Raw genomic sequence first — 27,399 nt, forward strand, 5'->3', positions numbered from 1 at the left:
ACCATTTAGAGTGGGACACTTTGAGCCTAGAATATTGCACCTTTTCACAATATTCTAATTTTCTGAGATTGTGGATTTGGGGTTTTCATGAGCTGTAAGCCATAACCATCACAATTATGACAAATCATGGCTTGAACTATCTTGCTTTGCATGTAATGAGTCTATCTCATATATTAGTTTCACCTTTTAAGTTGCATTACGGAAATAAAAACTTTTGCACGATATTCTAATTTTTCGAGTTTCACCTGTATACTAGTGCCTCTCCTTTGTATAGTGTCCCCAAAAAACGCAGAAGATTTGTACCAATTGATTGTGGGCCAAGGCAATTTATACGCACAACAATACATCACCGCCCACCCAAATTCAGCTCTTTCCAGATATTTGCATGGAAACCTATCACAGTTTCTGAATTTAAAACTCTTTTGGGCCTAACCCTTAACATGGGCATTACAATAAAATAATGAATTGCGGTTATATTGATCCACAGAACCAATTCATCATATGCCCATGTTTTCTGCTGTTACATACAGTATATACCAAACATGGACCAACAATGTACTGGTACGTCGCTGGACTTTGAGTGGTTATACCAGGATGATGCCTGCTGCTACAAGCATCATCCTGGTAGCATTATTTTTCAACTGGAAGTCGGCTTACATGTAAAAGCAATCCTAGTGGCCAATTAGCTGCTGAATTGTTTTTCCGAGCAGCAGGAGGGGACATTACCTCCCCCCCCCCCCCTCCTGCTGCCTTCCAGTTTTCTTGGGCTCTCCTGTCCCAAGAATGCAGCTGGAAGTTCCGCTGGCTGACCATAGAGCTGGTCAGAGACCAGAATGACTCCAATCATCTCTATAGTCTAACAAATCGGAAGCTATGAGCATTTCATCATTTCAGTTTTGCAGGATATAAACAGTGCCATTTATAAACTGGGAAAGCATCTGATCACATTGATCTTGGTGAGATTAGATAATGTAAGAGCAGAGGCGATATCTAAAGTCTGATCAACCCCAGATTTCTCAAAAAAGAATCTATGACATTGCCCATTGAAGTTATAGGGGATATTTGCATTCCCTGTGATAGCGTTAAAAGTGCTAAAAAAAAAAGACAGTATTAAAATAATAAAAACAAAAAAGAAATAAAAATAACTAAATGGCACCCTTGCCCCCCTGCATGCGTAGCTGTTGATCTCGTGCCGGTATGTAAACAGCGCTTGCACCATGCATGTGAGGTATCACCGCAAACGTCAGATCAAGGACAGTAATTCTAGAACTAGACCTCCTATGTAAATATAAATTGGTGACTTGTAAAGGTTTTTAACCTCCCTAGCGGTCTGATTATGTCCATATTTCTGTGCTCAAAGCGGTACATTTTTTTGCATGGAAATATGTATTTTTTTTTTGTAGGCCTGTAATTTTTAGGAATAACTCACTGAAATCTGTCCAAACAAGAGTCTAGTAAACATCCCGGGTATGTTAAAATTTTAAACACAAAATCATAAATTATATAATCATAAAAAATAATATAATAATAATAAATTTAATTCAATAAAATAATCAAACCAAAAATACTGAAATTTTAAATATAGCGCTAAGTTTGCATATCACTGAGCAGAGTCGCAGAATCGTTTTCAGTGTCTGATATCAAATTTCCGCACAAATCATTATCACTCAATTCTGCAAGTGGTTCTAATTTACTATCGCTGTTCTCTAGCTGGTCTAAAACCGATTTTGACCTAAAAGGGACGCTTTTTGGATGCCATGGACGTTTCTGTTTCCAGGCACAAAGAACAGTAAAAATGTAGGCAGGGCACAGGACAAAGCACTCGGGACAAAATGTATGTGAAATGGTTTGATACAGTAATGTTTTACTATGTTATTTTAGTGAATTTAGTGAATGGCACTTTGTCATTTTTCAAACTTCCCGCCAGTTCCGTCCCCGTACATCCCGACGCTCGCAGGGGACAGAACCCAGATGACAGATGCCGGCATCCCCCGGAGGACATTACAGGGGACACTGCAGGAGGGACATTGCGGGAGCGCAGGACAAGGTAAGTGATTGAGGGATCCCGGAGCAGCGCCGCATGGTAAGCCCGAGTGTAGCTCGGGGTTACCGCTTGTGGTACTGAAACTTTACCCCGAGCTACACTCGGAAATACCGCCAGGTAGGCTACAGCGTCACCTATCGATAATAAAAATGTATGTACTTTGTTGCCATTGCACGGGCATGCACAATTTTAAAGCATGTCATGTTTGGTATCTGTTTACTCAGTACAACATAATTTTTTATATCTTATCAAACAAGTGGGCAATATATTGTGTTTTTGTGCATTAAAATTCTAAAAAAATGTATTTTTCCCAAAAGATTTGCATTTGAAAAATCGCTGCGCAAATACTGTGTGAAGTAAACAATTTCAACACACACTGTTTTATTCTCTAGGGCTGCAGCTTTAACAAATATATATAATGTTTGGGGGTTCAAAGTAATTTTCTAGCAAGAAAGCGTTTTTTTCATGTGAACAAAGCGTCAGAAAAGGTTTGGTCTTCATGGGTGGGTGATGTGTGGCATAAGCTTCTAATGTTGGCCCTGAAATGCCAGGATAGTAGAAGTAACCCCTCCAAATGACCCCTTTTTGGAAAGTAGACACTCCAAGTATTTGCTAAGAGGCATGGCAAGTGTTTTGCAGATTTGTTGCCACATTGTAAGCTCGAAAGAGCAGGGCCCTCGATCCCCTCATGTTTTGCATTGTATTGTTATTGTTCGGTCACATGTTCTGTCCCCCTTTGTAATGTACAGCGCTGAGTGAACTATCAGTGCTTTATAAATACTGTATAATAATAATAATGGCAAGTGTTTTGCAGATTTGTTGCCACATGTTTGTAAAACAAAAAATGTATTCTTTTCTTTTTCAAAAACTTGACAAAAAGGATATCTGTAAAATACTCACCATGCCTCTTATCAAATTCCTTTGGGTATCTACTTTCCAAAAAAGGGGTCATTTTGCGCGGGGGGGAGGGGGGGCGGGGGTCATTTTAGAGCCTCCAAAACTGATAGGTAGAGGGAAATGATATGAGGAAATATGTCCTTTGAAAGCCTGGAGGTGGTCATTGATTTTGGAGGCTTGTATTTAGCTGGCTGCCAAAAAGCCTCTCACATGAGGTATCCCCATACTCAGAAGTAGGAGAATGTGTTTTGGGGTGTTATTCCACATACAGTGAAGGAAATAAGTATTTGATCCCCTGCTGATTTTGCATGTTTGCCTACTCACAAAGAAATGATCAGTCTAAAAATCGAATGGTAGGTGTATTGTGTGAGAGACAGAATAGCGACAAAAAATTCAAAAGAAATGCATGTCTAAAATTATGCACTGATTTGCATGTTCATGAGGGAAATAAGTATTTGATCCCCTATCAATCAGCAGGATTTCTGGCTACCAGGTGTCTTTCATACAGGTAACAAGCTGAGATTAGAAGCAGTCTCTTAAAGGGAGTGCTGCTAATCTCATTTTGTTACCTGTATAAAAGACACCTGTCCACAGGAGCAATAAAACAGATTCCAAACTCTCCACCAAGGCAAAGACCAAAGAGCTGTCCAAGCATGTCAGGGACAAGATTGTAATCAGCCGTGTTCAATGACACACTGATCACTGGGAAATGCAATTGCCGGTTATTGGCTGTCGCAGTGTGAGGAAAGTAATGCAGAGAACTGTCAGTTGTCAGAGGAGGGATTGGCACTGATGATCAGTGTCCCGATGATCTGTGCCCAGGAATGCCACCCACCAGTGCCACCCACCTGTGCCCCTCAGTGCAGCCCAGCAGTGCCCATCAGTGCAGCCTCATCAATGCACATCAGTGAAGAAGAAAAATTACCTGTTTGCAAAATTTTATAATAGAAAGAAAAAAAAAAAACTTTCAAATTTTTTGCTTTTTGTTGTTTGTAGTGCAAAATATAAAACACCCAGTGGCGAGTAAATACCACCAGAAGAAAGCTCTATTTGTGTGAAAAAAAAATAAAATTTCATATGGGTACAATGTTGCATGACCGCACAATTGTCATTCAAAGTGTGACAGTGCTGAAAGCTGAAAATTGGCCTGGACAGGAAGGGGGTATAAGTGCCCGGTAGGCAAGTGGTTAAAACAGCATATTAATTTTGAATGGGCTGCCAGTGCACAGGAATGGACCTAAATCACAGGCATGTGACATTTCCTCCAACGCAGCACAACACATAGAAATATGTTACCATGAGTTGTAGTTCACTGCAACACATGTGCATTGGAGCTGTGTTGTCTTAATACACTGGGGTGCTATTAAAAATCAATAGCACTGCAATGGGCTAACATGCATATTATTATAATGCTCCAAATCACCTAAATGTGAATGACTCAAGTCAAAGGGTGAATAATTTGATTCAAGTTTTCTGTTTATGCGCTTTGCAGGTTAACTGATAAATAAAAACAAACATTGATTGAGAATGCTTAAAGTATTACTAAACCCACAACAGTAAAATCATATCATAATATATATATATATATATATACATATATACATACACACACACACGTATACATACACACACACAAACACACAGTATCTCACAGAAGTGAGTACACCCCTCACATTTTTGTAAATATTTTATTATCCCTTTTCATGTGACAACACTAAAGAAATGACACTTTGCTACAATGTAAAAGTAGTGAGTGTACAGCTTGTATAACCGTGTAAATTTGCTGTCCCCTCAAAATAACTCAACACACAGACAGTAATGTCTAAGCCACTGGCAACAAAAGTGAGTACACCCTTAGTGAAAATGTCCAAATTGGGCCCAAAGTGTCAATATTTTGTGTGGCCACCGTTATTTTCCAGCACTGCCTTAACCCTCTTGGGCATGGAGTTCACCAGAGCTTCACAGGTTGCCACTGGAGTCCACCCCTCCATGACAACATCAAGGAGCTGGTAGATGTTAGAGACCTTGCGCTCCTCCACCTTCCATTTGAGGATGCCTCACAGATGCTCAATAAGGTTTAGATCTGGAGACATGCTTGGCCAGTCTATCACCTTTACCATCAGCTTCTTTAGCAAGGCAGTGGTCATCTTGGAGGTGTGTTTGGGGTTGTTATGTTGGAATACTGCCCTGCAGCCCAGTCTCCGAAGGGAGGGGATCATGCTCTGCTTCAATGTGTCACAGTACATGTTGGCATTCATGGTTCCCTCAATGAACTGTAGCTCCCCAGTGCCAGCAGCACTCATGCAGCCCAAGACCATGACACTCCCACCACTATGCCTGACTGTAGGCAAGACACACTTGTCTTTGTACTCCTCACCTGGTTGCCATCACACACGCTGGACACCATCTGAACCGAATAAGTTTATCTTGGTCTCATCAGACCACAGGACATGGTTCCAGTAATACATGTCCTTAGTCTGCTTGTGGGCTTTCTTGTGCATCATCTTTTGAAGAGGCTTCCTTTTGGGACGACAGCAATGCAGACCAATTTAATGTAGTGTGCAGCGTATGGTCTGAGCACTGAGAGATTGACCCCCCCCTTACCCCTGCAGCAATGCTGGCAGCACTCATAAGTCTATTTCCCAAAGACAACCTCTGGATATGATGCTGAGCATGTGCACTCAACTTCTTTGGTCGACCATGGTGAGGCCTGTTCTGAGTGGAACCTGTCCTGTTAAACCGCTGTATGGTCTTGGCCACCATGCTGCAGCTCAGTTTCAGGGTCTTGGCAATCTTCTTACAGCCTAGGCCATCTTTATGTGAACAACAATTCTTTTTTTCCAGATCCTCAGAGAGTTCTTTGCCATGAGGTGCCATGTTAGACTTCCAGTAACCAGTATGAGTGAAGAAAGCGTTATCAAATTTAACACACCTGCTCCCCATTCACACCTGAGACCTTGTACCACTAACAAGTCACATGACACCGGGGAGGGAAAATGGCTAATTGGGCCCAATTTGGACATTTTCACTTAGGGGTGTACTCACTTTTGTTGCCAGCTGTTTAGACATTAATGGCTGTGTGTTGTTATTTTGAGGGGACAGCAAATTTACAGTGTTATACAAACTGTACACTCACTAATTTAATTTACATTGTAGCAAAGTGTCATTTCTTCAGTGTTGTCACATGAAATGATAGAATAAAATATTTGCAAAAATGTGAGGGGTGTACTCACTTCTGTGAGATAGTGTGAGAGTGTGTGTGTGAGAGTGTGTGTGAGTGTGTACACACACTTATATATACTTAATATATATCTTTATATGTATGCTTGTTATACTCCCCGTGGAACCTAAGAGGTTAATGCTCTGTATTGCGTAAAAATGCTGTTGGATCCTGACTTCTCTGATCAACACCTTCCAGTGTCCCCCTCTTATCTCCTGATAAGACATATGGTGTGGAGATCCCTCTGCATAAGCTCAATTTGGTGTGCATTGCTAGTTTTTTTTTTTTTTCCTTGGGAGCATGCATGTGATTAGCACAGGGCCAATCAGCACTGTCCAGACATAGGTCAGGGGTTTTGCATCCTCCTAGAGCAGAAAGATAACTCCTACAAACTTTAACATGTGTTCTTCTGTACACTGATAGAAGTCACAATACTGCTCTAACTGCTGATGAGAAAAGGCATTTAGCAGTTTATGTTTACTAAAATAATCACTTGTCCATGTTCTATGGGAGATCAGATATAGTGAATTCAGGGTCCTGGGTTTAGCAACACTTGTATTGAAGAAAAAAAAAAAAATCAAAAATTGTTTTCAGAAGTTCATAAAACACTTGCAGAATACTATATATCCATGAAAGCATATACATGGCCCAACACAACCTTTACAGGTGATTTGTTTATGTAAATAAAGGCTACTGCCAATGTGCGATCCCACATTCCCATTTTTCTTTGAAAGTAAATGTACTTTTTATTGTACATTAAAGCAAAAAAAAAAAAAAAAAAAACAGTTTAAAAAGAACATGTTAACTTCTTTAAAAAACATGTATAAAAATCGTAACATTAAGATAAAGGCAGGTTTCATGAGCATGCAAGAACTCAAAAAAAACTGCTACAGGCAGTCTTGCAAATACCAGCCAAGTTAAAAGTTGCACTGAACAAAACTGGGATTGATGTAGGTACTACACTCCGTTTATCAGTAGCTGTTGTGCAATATAAAAGCAGAATAAACCAGTAGTGTATCATTACTTATGAAATAAAATCCTGCACTGCAGAATTCTCAGATATACAAAATTCTCACATGTGCAAACATGGAGTCCCTTCCACCACCACAAAAAGTAATTTGTATGATACATGAATGTTCAGACACTGTTACAAATGGTAGTATATTGCATTTAATTGTGGAACAAACTATATGTTATGCCCCACTGTGCAATTCAAAGAGAACTGAGATAAACACATTGACCAATTGAAAAATACCAATAGTTACATCTTTGTCCAGTGTTTTCACAAACCAGCATAAGGCAATACTAACAAACCTGCTGCCATTTTCTTTATACGTAGATGTGAAAAGTTCTACAACTTTAAGTCCTTATATACAAGCAAAACTGGCCTAAATCCAAAGAGTAGAAATGGTGTTGACAATAAGCTTGCATTTTAAGCTACAACATATTTCAAATACAAGGGTAAAAATAAAATCACATTTTAAAACTGTATTATCTGAAAAAACATATTTATTAATGTCTGCAGTGCATCAAAAGAAATATCAAATTAATTCAATGTTCTACTTAAACAGAATATGAAAATAAACATGACATACTAAACCTACACTTAGTGCAGAAAATGCAGACCTTTCTAAAGCACTTTACATTTAAGAAAGGATAAAAAAAAAAAAAAATTGTGAAATCTTGCCAAAAAAAAAGTAAAGCCTTATGTCATAGTAAAAAAATATATTTTAAAAAGTTGGAATGCTCCATCAAAACGGGTGAAAGTTTGTCATTTATTGAAACAGAACTCAAAAAAATATAAGACGTAGTGTACAATATATTACATAACGCACTCTTAAGTGCAAATTCATTCAAGTATGAAAATCTTAAATCCCACAATCCCAGACAATCATGCACATTTATTGTCAAAGGAAGCCCCGTTATACTGATGTCCTAGCACCAAGTACAGATTTCTGCTGGGAAGATAAACCAAATATATTGTGAACACAGGTAAGTACATTCATGAAATGTTACATCTAATTGCACAAAATGTCTACATGGTACCCCTCATATTTATGAGCAAGCCTTCTGTGTTTTGAAGTCTCTCAAATTAATACTGGCAAAATTCTAAGAGCAGGCATGTTTCATGAAATGCCCACACACAGTTGATCAGTTTTTTTGCTAGAGAACAAGTCTATTAGAGGTGCAGTGAAGTCTGATCGCTCCAGAACAACAACAGGTTTTTGATAGAGCTGGTGCAGTTGTTTTAAAGCTAAGTCACCACAATCTGTCAATGCTTTATCTAACATTGTTCTTAAATTTTCTAATGTGGGTTCAGACGATGCAGTTTTACCCAAGGACAAACGTATTTCACGCTCATTTCGATCTTTACAGACTCGTTTCCGGTTCTGTAAAGAATTTCGGCGTTTGCTTTTTTGTGGTAAATCCCATTCATCAGACTCTGATTCCTCATCTTCATCTGTGTTCCTGCTTTCCTGCAAAAATTTTAAAAAGGAGGATTCAAAGCCCATTGGCTTGAAGTTCGTTAGTCCAATGGCTGCTTGTACTGGATCTTGTTGATTGCATTTTGTTGAATCAAGCAAGTCGGATTCTGCAGGATCTCGTAAATGAACTCCTTTATAGTTTTCCTCCTTATATCCTTTACAGAAACTGGAGATATTTTCCTTTCCACTAGATTTAGAAGTTCTATCCTCATTTCTCTTGTTAGAAGACCTCATGTCAGATTCATTAATGCTATTAGAGATTTTATTATTATGTGGTGATGTGCCAAAAAAGTCTCTATCCACAGAGCCATTTTTTCTTAGGTCATTATTGGAGGTTTTGTAAGAGTCACCTCTCTCATTTGATGTGCCAATATTACTACTACGCAAACTTAATCTGGTTATTTTATGATCCTGAAAGTGATCACTGCTTTTAGGACTGCCTTCTGGTGAACTGAATTCTTCTGCGTCTTTAGAAAGGTTTTTTACACAGTAAACCAGTTCATGGATATGATTATTTACATATGCAGGACTTAGGTGATGTGTTAGCTTGTAATGCCGAATAATACTACTCTCTAACTTTACAACTGATGAACACCCAAGAACCATACACGGAAACTGTGTTACATCTTTATTTTGTGCACACATCTGTAATGCTTCTTTTCTGGTTTTAATTTCCGCCTCCTCTTTTTTTCCATCAGTATTCGTATTAATTTGAACTTTCAAATCCTTCCTTTGAAAGAAACGTTTGTGGCGCTTGGGCTCAATATAGTTTTCATCCACTTCCTGTACTTTTTTCTTACGCTTTCTCCTACCCTCATAAAGGTTGTATTTTCTGTGACGGGTCATAATGTGTCGTGAATAGTTTGTATGATCTGTGAACACAGCATCGCAGCCCTCTACATCACAGTAAATTTCAGACTCATCACTTTCACTTTCCTCACTAAATTTTTCTTCATCTTCTTCTGTTTCAGATTGCAAAAAATGTTCATGATCAAAAGTATCAACCTCCTTCTCTTCATTTTCACTCTGATCATGAAATTCTTTGTAATGTTTTGACAAAGCTCCACCACAAATGAAGCTTTTCCTGCATTCTTCATATTTGCAAGTAAATATCTTTCTGCATTTATTTGTCTCTTTGTTCTGCTCCTTGTCTTTTTCCAAACATAAAGACTCCCTGTTATATTGATGTACAAGCTGGTAATGGCGAACTAATCCTCGCTGACTTGTAAAAGAAGCATTGCAAGACTTGTGTATGCAGTGAAAAGGTTTGTGATACTTATTTAAGGCATAACATGACTTATCTTTCTCTACAAAGCGCCTGCTTCCTCTTCCTTCTCCAGAAGTCAGATCATCAGGTCTTAAAGCACCAAAAGCATTACTGCTATCAGTCTCATCAGACAACGAATCTGCATAGGTCTCAGATATAAAACCCTCTTGGACCGGAGATGTCCTAACATTACTGTGGCAGCTGATCTCATTTGTCAGAAGTTTTTCCCAGCAACTTGTGCGTCTTTGATGCTTAATGCGTGGCTTCATCTTTTTATCAAATTTCCTAACATTTCTCCTTGGTTTTTCCTTTGTTATATGGTGATCACTCTTATAATGAAAGCGAAGTAGAGTTCGCCTTGTAAATCGTCTTTGGCAGATATGGCACTCGAAAGGTGAAAATTTTTTTTGGAACATGTTCAGTTTAAGAGCCTTTTCCTTTGTATATTCATGCTTTTTACAATAATGCAATAAAAGAGCAGCTTTTGTGACAAAAGCAGACTTGCAACCCTTAAGCTCACAAAAAAATGGTTTGGAGGATAACTGAGAAAGATACTGACTGAGGATCTTTTCCTGTTTCGGGGCGCTTCTATTTTGTGTTACTGTAGAGCTATTAGAGGAATCGGCTACAGTTTCCGGAATACACGTATCCACAGTTTTTAAATTAAGCTGTTTCAAACTAGTAAGAAGTTCAAACATTAGGTCTTCTGATGTGGATGACTTTGTAAAGTCTTCAGATGTTGGAATCTCCTCCTCTTCACTTTTGATGTGTGCTTCATTTGGCATTGTAACATTGCATAAACTTTCAGCTTCATGTGGCTTTTCAAGCAGTTCTTCAACACATGAACTATGTAGGCATTCCTGTTTGACGGCATTGGCAGGATCATTCATTTTGCATGCGCACATGTTAAGTTTTTCACTATTCGTTTGCTCTTTGCATTCATTTTTCAATGCGCAGTCGGGGCCCATTCCATGATGCAAGCCGGGTTCTGTTTTGACTTGCTCCAAATTTTTCTCACCCAGATTTTCAGATTCAGGCTCTGTTTCCTTAGAAGACATTATGCTTTTCTCAATAAGTGAAGGCAGGTAATTACATGAAGAATTATTTGGATCACCAACTTCATTTTTTAGGTTATTTAAGAACTCAGTCCCATTGCCATAGCTGTTCCCAGAATGTGCTAAGTGTGTGGCAATATGTTCCTGTAGTTCAGACTTACAATAATAAAATTTTTTGCACTGTGGAAAAGTGCATGTATATGCAGCATCTCGAAAATGCTGAGCTTCATGATGGTACAGTAGTCCTAAGTCACTGAACACCAAGTGGCACCCTTCCAATTCACATTTGTATTGAAGTTCCAAGTGTGTATGTTTGTGATGAAGCAGTTCATTGACAGTTTTAAACCTTTCATTGCAGTCTATAGAAACACACATAAATGGATGGGAACCAATATGAATTCTCATGTGCTGTCTTAAGTGAAAATTTGTAATAAAATGTCGACGACAATAACCACACTTTTCCCTCATATTTTTCAAGTCTAAATAATGCTTTGCATTTTCATCATTGTTTTGGTGTTCTGCTTTCAAATGTATGCTTAAATATTTAAACTGCTTAAAGACTCTTGAGCAGTCGGTTCCAGGACAAGGATAGACGTCCCTATCCTGTAAATTCTTGTCTCTTAATGCCCTGAATGAGACGTAACCTTTGGGGTCATCCTCCTGTTCAGGGGGCTCAGGAGATTCCTGTTTTTGAGTTTCTTTCTTTTTTGGTCGATGTCTCATTGGCATTTTCATATGATCCATTACATGGGGAACAAACATTTCTTTCTTTCTGAACTTTTTTACACACACAGGACATGTATAAATGCCATCTTCAAGGTGCATTTTAGCATGATGGAGTATTCGTGCCTCAATTACTTCTCTGTTGCAAATTACACAGTAAAATTTATACTGCAACCACCGCTTGTATCTTTCAGAAGACCCAACAGGTTTTTTCACTTTAACATTTTCAGTTTCATTTGAAGTATATTCTTGAGTTTCTTCTGTTTGCTCAGCGTGATAGTTATAGCTAGCCAAAGAAGCATCCAAAAGATCAGGATCGTTAACTGAAGATTCACCATAGCTCTCCTCCTCTGTATCAGAACCATCTTGCCCAAGAAGTTTAAAACAGTGTCGCTTTAAAGTTTTCCAATCCCAGAACTCAGGATCAAATAACCAATGACTTTTCAGGGCTAGCAATAATTCACAGCGTAGAGAATTTGAAATAACACTAGATTCCTCAACATTCTTCTGATCAGGCTGAAGATAGAGCTCCTCCAATATATTCAATCCTTCAGTTGTTGGCTCAAATAAGAATTCTGTGAGCTGGCAGGCTCTTCTCACCTCCAAGTCTTGAGGTAAGAGACAAGCTATTGTTTTGCAAACTGAAGTCTTTGTTGCATCAGTTTCATTTGAGGCGATCTGAATTGCCCGAATGCAAAGCATTATTGAAACTGGAACACCTTCATCACCAGCCTGAAAAGAAAGGGTAAAAAAAAAAAAAACCCATCAGTGACTGATAACTTAAAAGGCAAACAATCTGCACATCCTACAGTTTCTATTAGAAATAGTTCATAAAAATAAAATATTATCCTCCTTATTCACCAATACAAGTGCTGAGATGTAAAACAATAAACAAGTGTTACAGATATGACACTGATATGCGATCCAACATCAAACAATTTATTAAACAAAGTGCAGCACGACCTTTAAATTTGTTAAATAGGTCCCAGAAATATCTGTCTTCAGTGTACAAATTACACCATATCACCAATGTTCCCCTTGACTGTGACTATGCCGTCAATATTATTCATCCATGCTCCATCATCCACACATACAGCTTACCTAGAAAATAGACCCACTTTGCAGTAGGGTCTATACACACCTTGCCCTTTAAGTAGGGCCACTGTTGCACCAGGTATGCCTGTCTTCTTTGTATTTTACTCCATCTCTCACTCCCTAAACATCAAGTATTCAGTTCTGTGCACCTTTATGACATCTAGCTCCTCCAGCAACATCAGCTCAGTGACATTAGATACAAAAATATCTCTCATTGTGCAGTATATAGCAGTCTTTGGAGCACAATCATGACTGAGGAAGTCCACCTGTCAATTTTCTACACCTAAAATGTACACAGTGGACAAGGCAAAAAGTTCTGACCAAATCAGAATCAGATATAAGAGTAATTTATATACCGGAGGAGCAAGTGGATGTGAAGCGACTCTACAAGCGAGATCATTCAACCCGGTGATATAGGGGGTTGTAAGGGTAAGGTGTTTAGTGCATGGGGGAAGGGGTACTGTGGATGTATGATTGCAATCATGTTTGTGCTCACAGTCTTACATGCTCCTGCATGTGTCAATTATAAAAAGGTTTTAATATAATTGTAGTATGGATATATTGCATTCTTGAGGTTTTTTTCCTTTTATGGGAGTTACTGAGAAAAAGATTCACCTATGGATGGTGGTAGACTGGGAGAAGTCACAATCATTGGTGATTGTACATGCATGGTGGCACATATACATGTGAACACAATATTTCAGTGTGTATAACACTATAGGATATAATACACTATATAAGTTTTTCCTATTTGGGGACGCATGGGAGGAGTGAAGAAGAAAAATAAGGTAGAGTAGTGGATGTGATTAAGCTTTTGTGGACCCATGTAACCAGTATCGGCGAATCTGGTAAGAGTCTTGGAGATTGGATTCACTGACCACGCTTACCTACTGATAAATTGAAGAGACTGTTTTCGCATATTTGAGCGCTGGACTCTTGGACTGACTTGATTGGAATTTGCGGGGAGGCACTATTGTGTGGTCTGGCCGCTGGGCAGTTCTAATATGGGACACTTGTGTGCCGATTAAGATTCAAACTATTTCCTGAAATTTAATCTACTCATATTTTGCCTTTCCTGGTTTCTCCTTTAACCCTTCATCAACATGCTCGTGAAACTTTTAAATAAAACCTTTGTTTTCGTTATGTACCTTTAGACCCAGCGATGAAAACCCCATCCATCTGTGCTTTTCTATGCAATGCAGAACACGGCTGGTGAGAGGGCTGACAGTGTGCTGTACATGGCTTCCCAAGAATATCACAAAACCCTGACTCGGTATTCCTCCCAAAAGCCCTCAGCACTAACTCAAGCATTGAACCGGTTCTTGGGAGGAGCTATTAAAATACCACAATGCCTTTATGGGTGGATGCCAGAATGGAGGAATGCGTGTTCCTAGCCAAACTATTTGCATGCAGAGCACGCTGCATAATGCCCATGTAACACTATCTCCATGATTAAAAACTGAAATCAAATAAAAGGTGTGTCAAGGGACAGTCAGGACGGGGAGGGAAGAGCTATATGATGGTAGACATCCTCCAGCCTGGATTTTGAAGTGCTGTAGCTTCTAATGCACATTTGGTTTGTACTGAGTGAAGAATTGTGGATTGGCTTGTTAGCTTGGTATTTAAATCTAAGAACCGGACAACAGTCTGCACACCTGTTATGGTTCTGAAAGCTATTGAATTTAAAAAATAAACAAAAAAACAAACATACATACATACTCACCTAGGTGGATGCAGAATCTGCCCCCCCCCCCCCACTGCTAAGACTGAGAACAGAGTGATCAAAGATCAAAGAGCGCGGATCACTCGGTTCTCGGTCTTCAGTGAGCAGAGAGCCGATGACAGTAAGTCACCGGCTTTCTACTCTGTCCCTCCAGAGCTCCCTGGAGCACCGGGCTATGCAGGATGTAAGCAGCAAGTTTAGGCTCTCAGCGGCTCACGGAGAGGCTGAGCCAGCTGCCAGTCAGGAATCTGGGCGGACCCCGAATTTAAAGTTGGAATCTCTCCAGAGCTTGGATTGGCTAAGTGATAACAGCTGATACCAGGCTTTAGCCTGCTGTTGGCTGAATATGGGTCACACAAGGGCAGAACTAAGTGTGCTCCTGTGATCCTCAGAAGTAGGGCCAAAACGAGCTTTCATCCTACTTCTCCTAATCACAGCTATTCTTTTACGCAGCAGAGTCTGGGGAACACTGCTCGTATAAATTCATGATCACTGAAGCTACCCAGAGCTTATAGAAGGGCGAATTCCATGGAATTCCAAGGTTTACTGAACTGGCCGGCTGAAAGCAGTACTGTTCTGATGCAAAACTTTAAAGCAGTATTAAACCCAAAAGCAAATAATCATTTATTATATTGCAGCTTACAAATTCTTAGATGCGATGGCTGAATTAGTTTTCTTTTATAGGCTCTCCTATTTTCACTTGGTCTACTCAGAAAGTCACTTTTGAAAAGGATAAGCTCTTGCAAACGTATCAGTTAAGAATAATGAGACAAAACTAACTAGCTGCTCAATTGCTATTACAAGCAGCGGGAAAGCACCTCCTTCCTGTGGCTTTAACGGGAGCTCCCGACCCACCGGACCAGATCAGCTTTGTTTGGCTCTGTAATATAGTAAATGGGAAGCGATGACCTGACATCACTTCCAGTTTACCCAAAACTAAACGGTGCCATTTTAAAAAAATAAAAGCATTCAATCACGTCGATTCTGGTGTGATTGAATGCTTTTAAAGGGCAGAGGAAAGATCTGGGGTCTTATTGACCCTAGATCCCATCATAAAGAGTACCCGTCACATGCCTACTGATGTCACAAGGGATGTTTACATTTTCAAAAGTGATCAAAAAGAAGAAAAAATTTTTTTTAAAGCGACAGTGTGTGCATGCACGGGGGAGACAGGCACTTGATTTTTTTTTTTTTTTTTTAACAAAGGCGAACGCACACAAGAAAATAGCAATTGTCCCACACACAAGGTATCACTACAAATGTCAGATTATGGACAGTAATTCTAGCACCAGACTTCCTCTGTAAATCTAACGTGGTAACCTGTGAAGGCTTTTAAAGAGTCACCTATATAGTAAAATTTACGTTGTTTTTCGCCATTGCACAGGTTGGCGGAATTTTAAAGCATGACAGGTTTGGCATCTATTTACTCAGCATAAAATCTTTTATATTTTACAAAAAGTTGGGTTATGTATTGTGTTTTTGTGCATTAAAACTAAAAAAAATAGTTTGTGTTTTTTTTCCCAAATCATTGCATTTGAAAAACTGCTGAGCAAATAGCATGTGATATAAAAAATTGCAAAGCTCACCAATTTATTCTCTAGGGCCTCTGCTTAAAAAATATATAATGTTTGGGGGTTCTAAGTAATTTTCTAGCAAAAAATACTGATTGTTACATGTAAACAGAAGATGCTAGAAAAGGCCTGATCTGGTAGTGGTTAAAAAATCTTTAGCCCAAAAGGAAAAAAACTGTTACTGTAATCGCTTATAAAATGTGAGCTGGAGTTTGGCTTTGTTAGTGCATTTTAACCTGCTAGTACATCTAACAGTACCCTCATCCCAGACTGAAAATGCTGCTGTCCCTAAAGTGTCCCTGTGCTCCTTCATCCCGGGGGACTCATTACAGGAGGTGTGTTATTAGCCAGATCACCAGTCTAAAGCCTAAAAAAGAAAGCTATTGTGGCCACTACATCCAATGATTAGTAATATGCGATACATTTGATTTTTGGTTCAAATCTTGCTTTAAGCCCATGATGGCAAAATGGGTCAATCCTGTCCATTTTAGGTACATGCATTTTCCATTGAAATCAAGTAGATGCAAGTAAAAGCATGATGCAATGCTATGAACCTAACTCAAGGAAAGAAACATACTGAACTCAGCCATTTGCCTCATTGCAAAAATAGGAATTTTTATATAGTTCAGTTTACCTAGTTGTTGCCCACCCTACTCATGCATTGCTTGGGGACATCTCAAGGTCTAAGAGTACTCAGCCTGTGTCCTGTACTGTAGGATATGAGAAATTGTGACTTACTTGTAAATACCATATCTTGGTGTAAAGTAAAGGACTTGATTTCTTAGCTTATGAGTTATATGTCACTACCTTCAGGTGACTGGACACAGGAAAAAGCTTTGCTGGGAACCACCCACCCCTATCAAGCCTAAATGTAAGCCACCAAAGGAAGCAGCTTCCTATGATAGCACATGCAGAAAAGGAAGAGCCTACAGCACTGGTGGGGAATTCCAGAAGAGGAGGTTCAGGGCTGCTCTGTGCAATACACAATAAATTGTAATATAAACCTAATAAATAAATTATAATATAGAAACAATACTATTAATTCGATCCCACTTTATCAAATCACCAATATACAATATTCCTCAAAATCATCTGAATGTGCAACATCAACAATACATAAATTGTGAATAATTACTAGATACACTATATTGCCAAAAGTATTGGGACATCCCTCCAAATCATTGGATTTAGGTGTTCCAATCACCTCCATGGCCAGAGGAGTATAAAATAGGCATGCAGACGGCTTCTACAAACATGTGTGAAAGAATGGGTCGCTCTCAGGAGCTCAGTGAATTCAAGCATGGTACCGTGATAGGTTGCAACCTGTCCATCTGTGACATTTCTTTGCTACTAAATATTCCACGGTCAACTGTTAGTGGTATTATAACAAAGTGGAAGCAAAAAAAAAACAAACAAAAAAAAACCTGTGCGATCCACCACCTCTCAATAGAGCCTCTTCCCTCTATGTCTGATCTCCACAGGGGTAAGGTCACACAGTGCTTTCCCAGTGATCTGAGTCACAATCCTCCAGTGCATCCAGAGATTTGCCTGCATACCACTCTCACACTGTCCAGACTCCAGCCCATTCACAAAAAATAAATAAATATACCTCTCATGGTGTAGTATTAAAACAAACAGGATAGAATCCAATGAGGAAGCCACTTATCACATGACAAAACATTTCAGGAAGCAGGAAGTAGGCCATCTTTGCATATACTTACACTAATGTCTTTCCTTAAGGGGACAATGTGTTTTAGACCTTAAATAAGGCAATACTATCTTGTGCACTGCATTAGAAAGTGCACTTTATTTGTGAGTAGTTTTTCTTCCTTTTTTAATAAAAGTTTGTTTTAATACTAGACCATGAAAGGTATATTTCTTTGGTGGTGAATGGGCTGGAGTCCGTACGGAGTGACAGAGTGATATGCAGGCAGCTTTCTGGATGCACTGGAGGATTGCGACCCAGATCACTGGGAAAGCATAGTCTGACCTTAGCCCATGGAGGTCAGACAAAGGTAAGAAGCTCTATTGAAAATGTGGTGGATTGCACTGGTGGAGCACACTTTTTTTTTTTTCAAACATGCAATACGTATGTAGATGGACGCATGTGATATCACAATAAGAACACAATTTATAAAATAGACTTGACAAAGCGCATGCGCGCGAAACATGTTGTCCCAGCAACCGGCCTCTTCCTTCTAAAGCTGCGGCTCCAGCAAGAGTTCCCCCCCCTCCGTCCCTCCACATCGTGGTGACGTCATCCAGGACGCTGGGACGTCGGGTAAACGTGGTCCCTGCACTGACAGGCATTCTACTCCACTGCTTCCCTCTGAGCGGACGGGCCGTCCATCTTGGAACCTGGCTTCCTAAAGCCACAGGCTGGTTATTTATTATTGTTTTACCATATGACTTATTAAAGGCACACCTCCATACAAGGTGTATTATTTCTATCACAAAACTACACAGCGCCTGGCTCCTGTTCATACCTCCCACAAACCGATGTGTTTTTACCATGGCAGCAGTGAGTTTTTTCCCCACCAATCATAGTTGACATATACCATTCACTTATTTCCTTTGGGACACATCTGTGCGCTTTTATCCAGACCGTTCTTCCAATTTATAAAATAGTCTGTTGATTTCAAGGATTTGCGTTTTATATTATACTATACATTATATATCTAGTGATTATTCACAATTTATGCATTGTTGATGTTGTTTATTGCACATACAAGAGATTTTGAGGAATATTTTATGTTGGTGATTTGACACAGAGGGATCGAATTATTAGTATTTACTTGTTGCGCTTTACTTTGGAGGTTTATATATCTTATGAGGTGTAGGAATGCATGACAGTAACAAGCTACAACATAGCTATTAGAATATATATATTGCTAACTGCTCCGTTTACGCCACCCCCCTCTGCCAATCCCTCCACTGGCTTCCGATTGTGCAACGGATCAAATTCAAAATCCTAACACTGACGTACAAAGCCGTCCACCATACTTCCCCGAACTACATCACCGACCTAATATCCAAGTACCACCAGGCACGCACACTCCGCTCCTCACAAGACCTCCTCTCTAGTTCCCTGGTCTCCTCCTCCCATGCCCGCCTCCAGGACTTCTCCAGGGTGTCACCCATCCTCTGGAACTCCCTGCCCCAACCCATCAGATTATCACCCACTCTCCTCTCCTTTAGGCACACCCTAAAAACCCACCTCTTCAGGGAAGCCTACCCACCCCCTGCTAACTTGCAGACCTCCTCCACTCTTCCTACCACTCCATCCCCCACAGCTTTCTCCTCCTGTGCCACCATTCCCTCCCTCCTAGATTGTAAGCTCGAAAGAGCAGGGCCCTTGATCCCCTCATGTTTTGCATTGTATTGTTATTGTTCTGTCACATGTTCTGTCCCCCTTTGTAATGTACAGCGCTGAGTGAACTATTGGCGCTTTATAAATACTGTATAATAATAATAATACATACACACACACATATACAGGTGAGACTCGAAAAATTAGAATATCGTGCAAAAGTTCATTTATTTTAGTAATGCAACTTAAAAGGTGAAACTAATATATGAGATAGACTCATTACATGCAAAGCAAGATAGTTCAAGCCATGATTTGTTATAATTGTGATGATTATGGCTTACGGCTCATGAAAACCCCAAATCCACAATCTCAGAAAATTTGAATATTGTGAAAAGGTGCAATATTCTCGGCTCAAAGTGTCCCACTCTAATCAACTAATTAAGCCATAACACCTGCAAAGGGTTCCTGAGCCTTTAAATGGTCTCTCAGCCTGGTTCAGTAGGAATCACAATCATGGGAAAGACTGCTGACCTGACAGTTGTGCAGAAAACCATCACTGACATCCTCCATAAGGAGGGAGAACATAAAAAGGTAATTGAAAAAGAAGTTGGATGTTCCCATAGTGCTGTATCAAAGCACATTAATAGAAAGTTATGTGGAAGGGAAAAGCGTGGAAGAAAAAAAGGTTCACAAGCAGCAGGGATGACTGCAGCCTGGAGAGGACTGTCAGGAAAAGGCCATTCAAAAGTGTTGGGGACTTTCACAAGGAGTGGACTGAGGCTGGAGTCAGTGCATCAAGAGCCACCACACACAGATGGATCCTGGACATGGGCTTCAAATGTCGTATTCCTCTTGTCAAACAATGCCAGAAGCGTCTTACCTGGGCTAAAGCAAAACAGACCTGGCTGTTGCTCAGTGGTCCAAAGTCCTCTTTTCTGATGAGAGCAACTTTTGCATCTCATTTGGAAACCAAGGACCCAGAGTATGGAGGAAGAATGGAGAGGCACACACTGCAAGATTCTTGAAGTCTAGTGTGAAGTGTCCACAGTCTGTGTTGATTTGGGGAGCCATGTCATCTGCTGGTGTTGGTCCCCTGTGCTTCATTAAGTCCAGGGTCAATGCAGCCGTCTACCAGGAGATTTTGGAGCACGTCACGCTTCCTTCCGCAGACGAGCTTTATGGGGATGCGGACTTTATTTTCCAGCAGGACTTGGCACCTGCCCACACTGCCAAAAGCACCAAAACCTGGTTCAATGACCATGGGATTACTGTGCTTGATTGGCCAGCAAACTCACCTGACCTGAACCCCATAGAGAATCTATGGGGCATTGCCAAGAGAAAGATGAGAGATATGAGACTGAACAATGCAGAAGGCCGCTATTGAAGCATCCTGGTCTTCCATAACACCTCAGCAGTGCTACAGGCTGATAGCTTCCATGCCACGCCGCATTGAGGCAGTAATTGCTGCAAAAGGGGCCCAAATCAAGTACTGAGTACATATGCATGCTTATACTTTTCAGAGGTCCGATATTGTTCTATGTTTTATTGATTGCATGTAATATTGTAATTTTCTGAGATTGTGGATTTGGGGTTTTCATGAGCTGTAAGCCATAATCATCACAATTGTGACAAATCACGGCATGAACTATCTTGCTTTGCATGTAATGAGTCTATCTCATATATTAGTTTCACCTTTTAAGTTGCATTACTGAAATAAATGAACTTTTGCACGATATTCTAATTTTTCACGTGTGTGTGTGTGTGTGTGTATATACACACATATATATATATACACACACACATATATATATACACACACACACACACACACACACACACACATATATATATACACACACACACATATACATACACACACACACACTTATTTTTTCACATTTATTTGGTGAGCATTGTGAGATCTTTGTGATATATACATTAATTTGCAATACCAAGTAAAAGGGATAAAAACTTTATTGCAAAAGGAATAACTTTCCACCTACCTCTGTATGGACAACTTTAATGAGGAAGAAGAGATGCTGACGTGTTTTGGCAATCACACCAAATTGCCTACATCTTTCCAGAAAAGTACTTACACAGGTATCAATTCTTCGCTGAAGCTTACTCCAAAACAAAGTTAGCTCCCTGTAAGAATGAAAATCCATATTAAAATATCAAGCCATTAAAGAAAGATCCACAACCCATTTAAACAGTTTCCCAATTATAAGCAGAGTTAAAAATGTGTGTGTACCTCATCTGCTTGTGTGAGGGACCTTTCACACCACAAAAATGTACTCCAGATGTATTCCGGATGCGTTTTAACTTACAGTTCACAGCACTCTCCGTTCCGGTGCAGTTTTGATGCAGTTTGCCATGTTCCAGTACAGTACAGTTCTGTGCAGAAAAAACGCAGCATGTTCTACTTTTTCTGCACCGGAATTGGACTGGAACTGCTCTGGTGTGAACTACAGCCATTGGAATACATTTAGTTTACTATTCATTGTATGTTCCTGATTAATGAATGCTTAACAATGTGAGGCTTGGTACATAATCTGGACAGCTGCAACTCTCTACATCGCGATGCACTTTATATGCTGAAGACTAATAAATACTGTTTTGCACATACTGCTGCACACTCTACATCTCACTTTAAATTGTCAAGATCACTGCCTTCTGAATGTTTGGCTGCACATAAAGCACACTGGATCATGGCAATCTGTAAGCTATGCTTCACATTAAATGTACTTTCTGCTGTGCATTACATTCACGAGACCACTGAACTTAGTATACTTTTGTAGTAGCGGTAGTAAACCACAACTAAAAAGAAAAACCAAAAAAAAAAAAAAACCTGCAAGACAATAGCATAACGTGCTAGTATGAATCACGTATTAGCACATTATGTTAAACTTACCTTAAAACAAAACCCTCCAGCGGCACACTGTCACAGCTGACAGGAGTTCCATCTTCACCCAGCTCCAGCAGCTTGAAGAGCTGAGCCATGATGACGTCAATGCAGGAGTCACTTTTTACGGCTACATACAGCTCTGAGGGAATGGCACGGGCATGTCATTCCTTCAGAGTGCATTCGCCAGTGTCTTTTACAGGTAAACATCTCCTAAACGTGGCATGTTTAGGAGATATTTACCTTGTCATTCAAAATCAAAAGTAACTGTAAATACTATAACAGTTCTCAAAATCTATATAAAAGCAGAATTCCAGGCAAAAAATTTCTTGTACCACGCAGTGGGGCCGTGCCCGAGTTAACTGCTCGTTTTTGTCTAGGGGTGATAAGAGCGGAGAAATATTCACCTAATCTGTTGATCCTCCGAGTGCAAGACTGGTCCCTGCCGCTTCTGCCCTCCTGCAGAGGTCTTGTAAATGGACCGTTTCCTGATGTCATCATGCCCATAGGCTGGCTCCAGTCTTGAAGATGGCAGGTTCAGTCCAGCGTTGGTTGTAAGTGAGCACAGTTTTCAGGAGGCTCGAAGGATTAGGCAAGCATAGCCTTTAGAGGGCCCCCTAGACAAAATTAGCAGTTAACCCATGCAGTGTGGGGCACAGCCCCACAGCACGAGGCTTTTTTTTTTTTTTAACCTGGAGTTCTGCTTTAACCACTTTCCCTCTTGAGGATTTACCCCCCTTCTTGACCAGACCATTTTTTGCGTTACGGTGTTGCATTACTTTAACTGACAATTGCGCGGTCATGCAATGCTGCACCCAAATGAAATTTACGTCCTTTATTTCCCGCACGAATTGAGCTTTCTTTTGGTGGTATTTGATCGCCTGTGCGGTTTTTATTTTTTGCGCTATAAAAAAAAAAAAAGCCCGACAATTTTGAGAGAAAAAAAACAATATTTTTGACTTTGCTATTAAACATGTCTGTAAAATTTTTTTTTAAAAATCACATTTCTTCAAATTTACTCCAAAATGTATTCTGCTACATGTCCAATATGTGTAAATTAGTTGGTTTACGTGAAATTTATAGCGTTTACAAATGGCAGTATAGATACTGGAATTTTTTTTGTTTTTATCTAGTAATGGTGGCGTTCCGTGACTTCTAGTGGGACTGTAGTAAACAAAGCAGTCCTCCTCCCCGTCAGAGATGCTCGGTAATCACCGGGCGCCGGCGGGTAATCATCGGCCGGGACCCGGTGATTGACAGCCGCGGCCGTGAATAGTGGCAGGGCTTGCGAGCGACCCCTACGCAGGAAATACAAAATCGTGTGTGTATATATATATATGATCTCTTTGCACACCTTGGATACAAGCCTGAAAAAACGAAAAATATCATGTAACTGATAAAATACTGGGCTGCCGAAAAATGGCAGCAGGTGCTCTGGACTGGAAAGTAAAAATGGCTGTAGTAGGAGGGCGGTACGAGTGTCTGCAAGAACCCGTGAAGCATGGTGATGGTTCCCCGCAAGTCTGGGGCTGCATTTTTGCAAATGGAATGATGATTTGGGCAGGATCAATGATGTCCACAATGCTGAGAAATAGAGGCAGATCTTTCTCCATCATACCATCAGGGAGGCATGTGACTGGCCCCAAATGTATTCTACAGCAGGACAAGGACCCCAAATATACAGCCAATGTCATTAGGAAATCTCTTCAGTTTACAGAAGAACAAGGAATGTTCAGAAGGTAACAGGAATATATGCAATACCAATTTTTGCTATTCCTTTAGTCAATGTTGTACTTCATTAAGCTGCTGTTACTCATTCTGACACTGGGAAATGCAGCATAATAAATATGCAAGTGAGAGTTACCAATTTAACATTGCTAGAACAGGAAGGATCTCTTAAGCACCTGCAGCGAGCAGTTTTGATATATGTGATGGCAGAATAGAAGTTCTCATTTTGCTCCAAGTCTTTGAACTAGTTTTTATAGCACCAATGACAGGAAAATAGTTCTTTTGACTTACCAGTAAAATTCACTTCTTGAAGTATTGTACGGGACACAGGATCTTTGTTGTTTGCCAGGGGTTTTATGCAGCTACCATCACATGACTGAACACTGTCAAAAAAGCTTCTGGGGTATACAATATATAACCCCTTGCACACATTGCTACCCTCAGTTTTGTAGCAAGCAATAGGGAGATCAAAAGAAATGAATGGAGGAACCTGTGTCCTGTACTTCAAATGACTGGTAAGTTGAAATTATTATTACTGGTACTTGTATAGCGCCGTCAATTTACACAGCGCTTTACATATATATTTCACCTTCACATCAGTCCTTGCCCTCAAGGAGCTTACAATCTAAGATCCCTAACTTACATTCATACACATACTAGGGACAATTTAGAGAAGAGTCAATTAACCTACCAGCATGTATTTAGAGTTTGGGAGGAAACCCATGCAGGCACAGGGAGAATATGCAAACTCCATGCAGGTAGTGCTGTGGTTGGGATTCGAACCGATGGGCCTAGTGCTGCTGGGAAAAAGCTAATCACTTAGCCACTGTGCTGCCCGAAATTGTATTTTCGGAGTCACTGTTGAGCACACAGGCAGGAGAACTCAATGAAGTCCTAGTGACATTTTTCTGGCAGTAGGGAACTTTAAATTGTCCTGTGTCAGAATATAAAATCCCTGCCATCCATTTTGGTAGCTTTATTGGTACGTGTGACAGATTCAGGTAGTTCTCAATATCACCACTAACGCACCAAATTCAAAAATAATTACCTACAGATCATAGCTAACGAAACAGAAGGAATTAAATACCAACACTAAGTGGATGCACAGAGACAGGCAACGTGCCTGTCTCTGTATGATGAGGAGCAGTGTGGCAAATTCGTGCACCCTAGCAACCACGGAAGAGGATATGTAGCCTGATGGGGAAGTGGAGACACTATTTTCCCAATCAGGTCTGATTCCCTTGTGATTGAGAGCACACAGTGAAGAGATTTTATTGCCAAATAGCTACCAGTTGGCTTCGGATCCACCAACAGCCTGCTGTCAGTCACAAGGGAAGCGGACCTAATAGGAAACTAGTGTCTGAATCCCCATCAGGCTCTGCCCTATCCAGCATTAACATCTTGGCGCCGGCACCTCCCAGCCCTTTAAGGATTTCAGAAGCCGGAAGGCGGGGTCTTAGGGTCATGCGACTGCCGTGATTCGCTGTCACGGTGGTCATAAGATCGGGAAAGGTCCCAATCGAAAGAGGAGATTGGGACCTTTCCGTGAGTACTGGACATGTGTGCTGAGAGCGCTCAGGGTGCGCACTCTCAGCACGTGTTTTTCTTAATTGCACACAAATGTGCGGCCGCTCAGCCTTTGCCAAGAGGTTAAAATCCAGGTTTCATTTAACATTTATTTTGTTTAGACCAAGTTGGTCCAAAATAACCATTTCCTTCTCTAATACATTTAGCCGCTGTCATATTAACTACAGTATACATCACTGTACAACCTATCCAATTTGTTATTTAATCTGGATGGCAAGAGTTCCACATCCAGTGTCTTCCACCTGCAACAAAAGGGCTTGAAACACCACTGTACGCTGATCCCATTTCCCTGGATCCAGATATTGATAGCTGAGAAGGTCCACCTACCAATTTTCCACACCTGGGATGTGGACAGGATCAAACACGTCATCTACTACAAGTCTGACTATGTCTGTGTACCAGGTTCATCTGGGCCAATTTGGTGCAATCAAAATCATTTTTCTTCTCTTGCTCTATTTTCTTAGATGCGGTAGAATTCACACTAAAGGAAGACATACATTAGCTTGAACGAAGACCAAGAGATTGTCAAAGCATGAGCTAAAACATCACTGGTTCTAGCAACAAATAGCAGTAGTTTGCTGTTGAATCTGGAGGCTTAGCTGTCCACATTAAGAAACCCACATTTTTTGCATTTTAAAATTTAGACATCTAAAAAGCCCATACCCCTTGATTTAGGCAATGGCGACTAAAATAACCTGCTTTTCAGTTGTCCACTCCTGGGATGTGGAGAGCAAAAATCACTGGACAGATTATCTGGTTTACTTCCTCCAAAGCAGCCAAACTCCTGGTGCCCCATGATGGTTAACAAAGGCTACTTCCATGGCATTGTCCTGTCTAGTGGTATAGGACCTGCTTGACTGCTCGGAGTTCCAAGATGTAGATGGGGAGCTTGGTTTCTCTCAAAGACCATGTTCCTTGGACCATTAGGGATGGGAACACTCCTCCCGAGAGACTTGTGAATATTGAAAGAACTTTCCAGTGATAGGGAAGAAAGGAATTCTTACTACATAGGGCTGGGGTGGTGATCCATCAACATAGGGAATTCCTTGCTAGACTGGATAGAAGAACTGGCAAATTAGGAAAAAGAGCCTGCTTTTTTTCCAGGTTGAAAAGATATTTTGTTGTAGAGTTCTTGGATGTTATTGGGCGAATGGTACCGCTTCGAAGGAAGCTACTATTAGGTCTAGAACTCTCATGCAGAATGTATGATGTCTCTTGGAACTCAATTTTCGAGCTTGTGCTCTTAGAGAAAGAGAACTTTCGTGTCTGGTAGAAAGACTGTTTGGGATGTGTCCATGACTAGACTCAAGTATTCCAGGTGAAAGGAAGGCTAGAGAGTAGATTTGCTGAAATTGATCATCCAGCCGACAGCCCAGAGCATTGTCTTGTGGATACTTTCTTATAGCCAGAAAGGAGATGAATCTTTCAGATGGTGGTTTTTTTTAGACAGCTTGTGACTTGGATTTCATGAGTCCTGATCGGGGAAAGCAGAGGTGTTAATCCCTTTGTGTACATTCTGGAAGCAAAGGACCAGCCAAAAGTTAGTGCACCAAACTGGAAGTGGTTGTTTGCCAATGCAAAGTGCAGAAAGCACTGATAAGGTAAATAAATGGGAACATGTATACAGACATCTTGGATGCCGTGTATTCCCCTTGTTTCAGAGGGAAAATTACACGCCTTGTGGATTCCATGCAAAACTTTGCAATTTTAAGACATTTTTTGAGGGTTTTTAAATCCAGAATAGGACGAACACTCCCACTGTGCTTTAGTACAGTAAACAAGTTTAAAGTT

At 40.3% G+C, this 27,399-nt stretch overlaps 1 protein-coding gene across 1 annotated transcript in view; it reads right to left on the minus strand.

Annotated features, from left to right (window-relative positions):
- Nucleotides 1–7,315: 7,315 nt before the first annotated feature.
- Nucleotides 7,316–27,399, minus strand: part of RLF (RLF zinc finger) — a 102,621-nt gene continuing 82,537 nt past the window's right edge. Inside the window, exons 7-8 of the mRNA XM_089665179.1 lie at nt 21,395–21,536; nt 7,316–12,424 (exon numbers count right to left, since the gene is read on the minus strand). Of these exons, the coding sequence (XP_089521305.1) occupies nt 8,288–12,424; nt 21,395–21,536 (4,279 nt within the window). The 3' untranslated portion in view covers nt 7,316–8,287. The remainder of the gene's footprint in view (nt 12,425–21,394; nt 21,537–27,399) is intronic.

This window comes from Staurois parvus, unplaced genomic scaffold, assembly GCF_062004578.1.
Source record: "Staurois parvus isolate SC_StPar_1 unplaced genomic scaffold, SC_StPar_1.0 ptg002140l, whole genome shotgun sequence".
Taxonomy (NCBI): Eukaryota; Metazoa; Chordata; class Amphibia; order Anura; family Ranidae; genus Staurois; species Staurois parvus.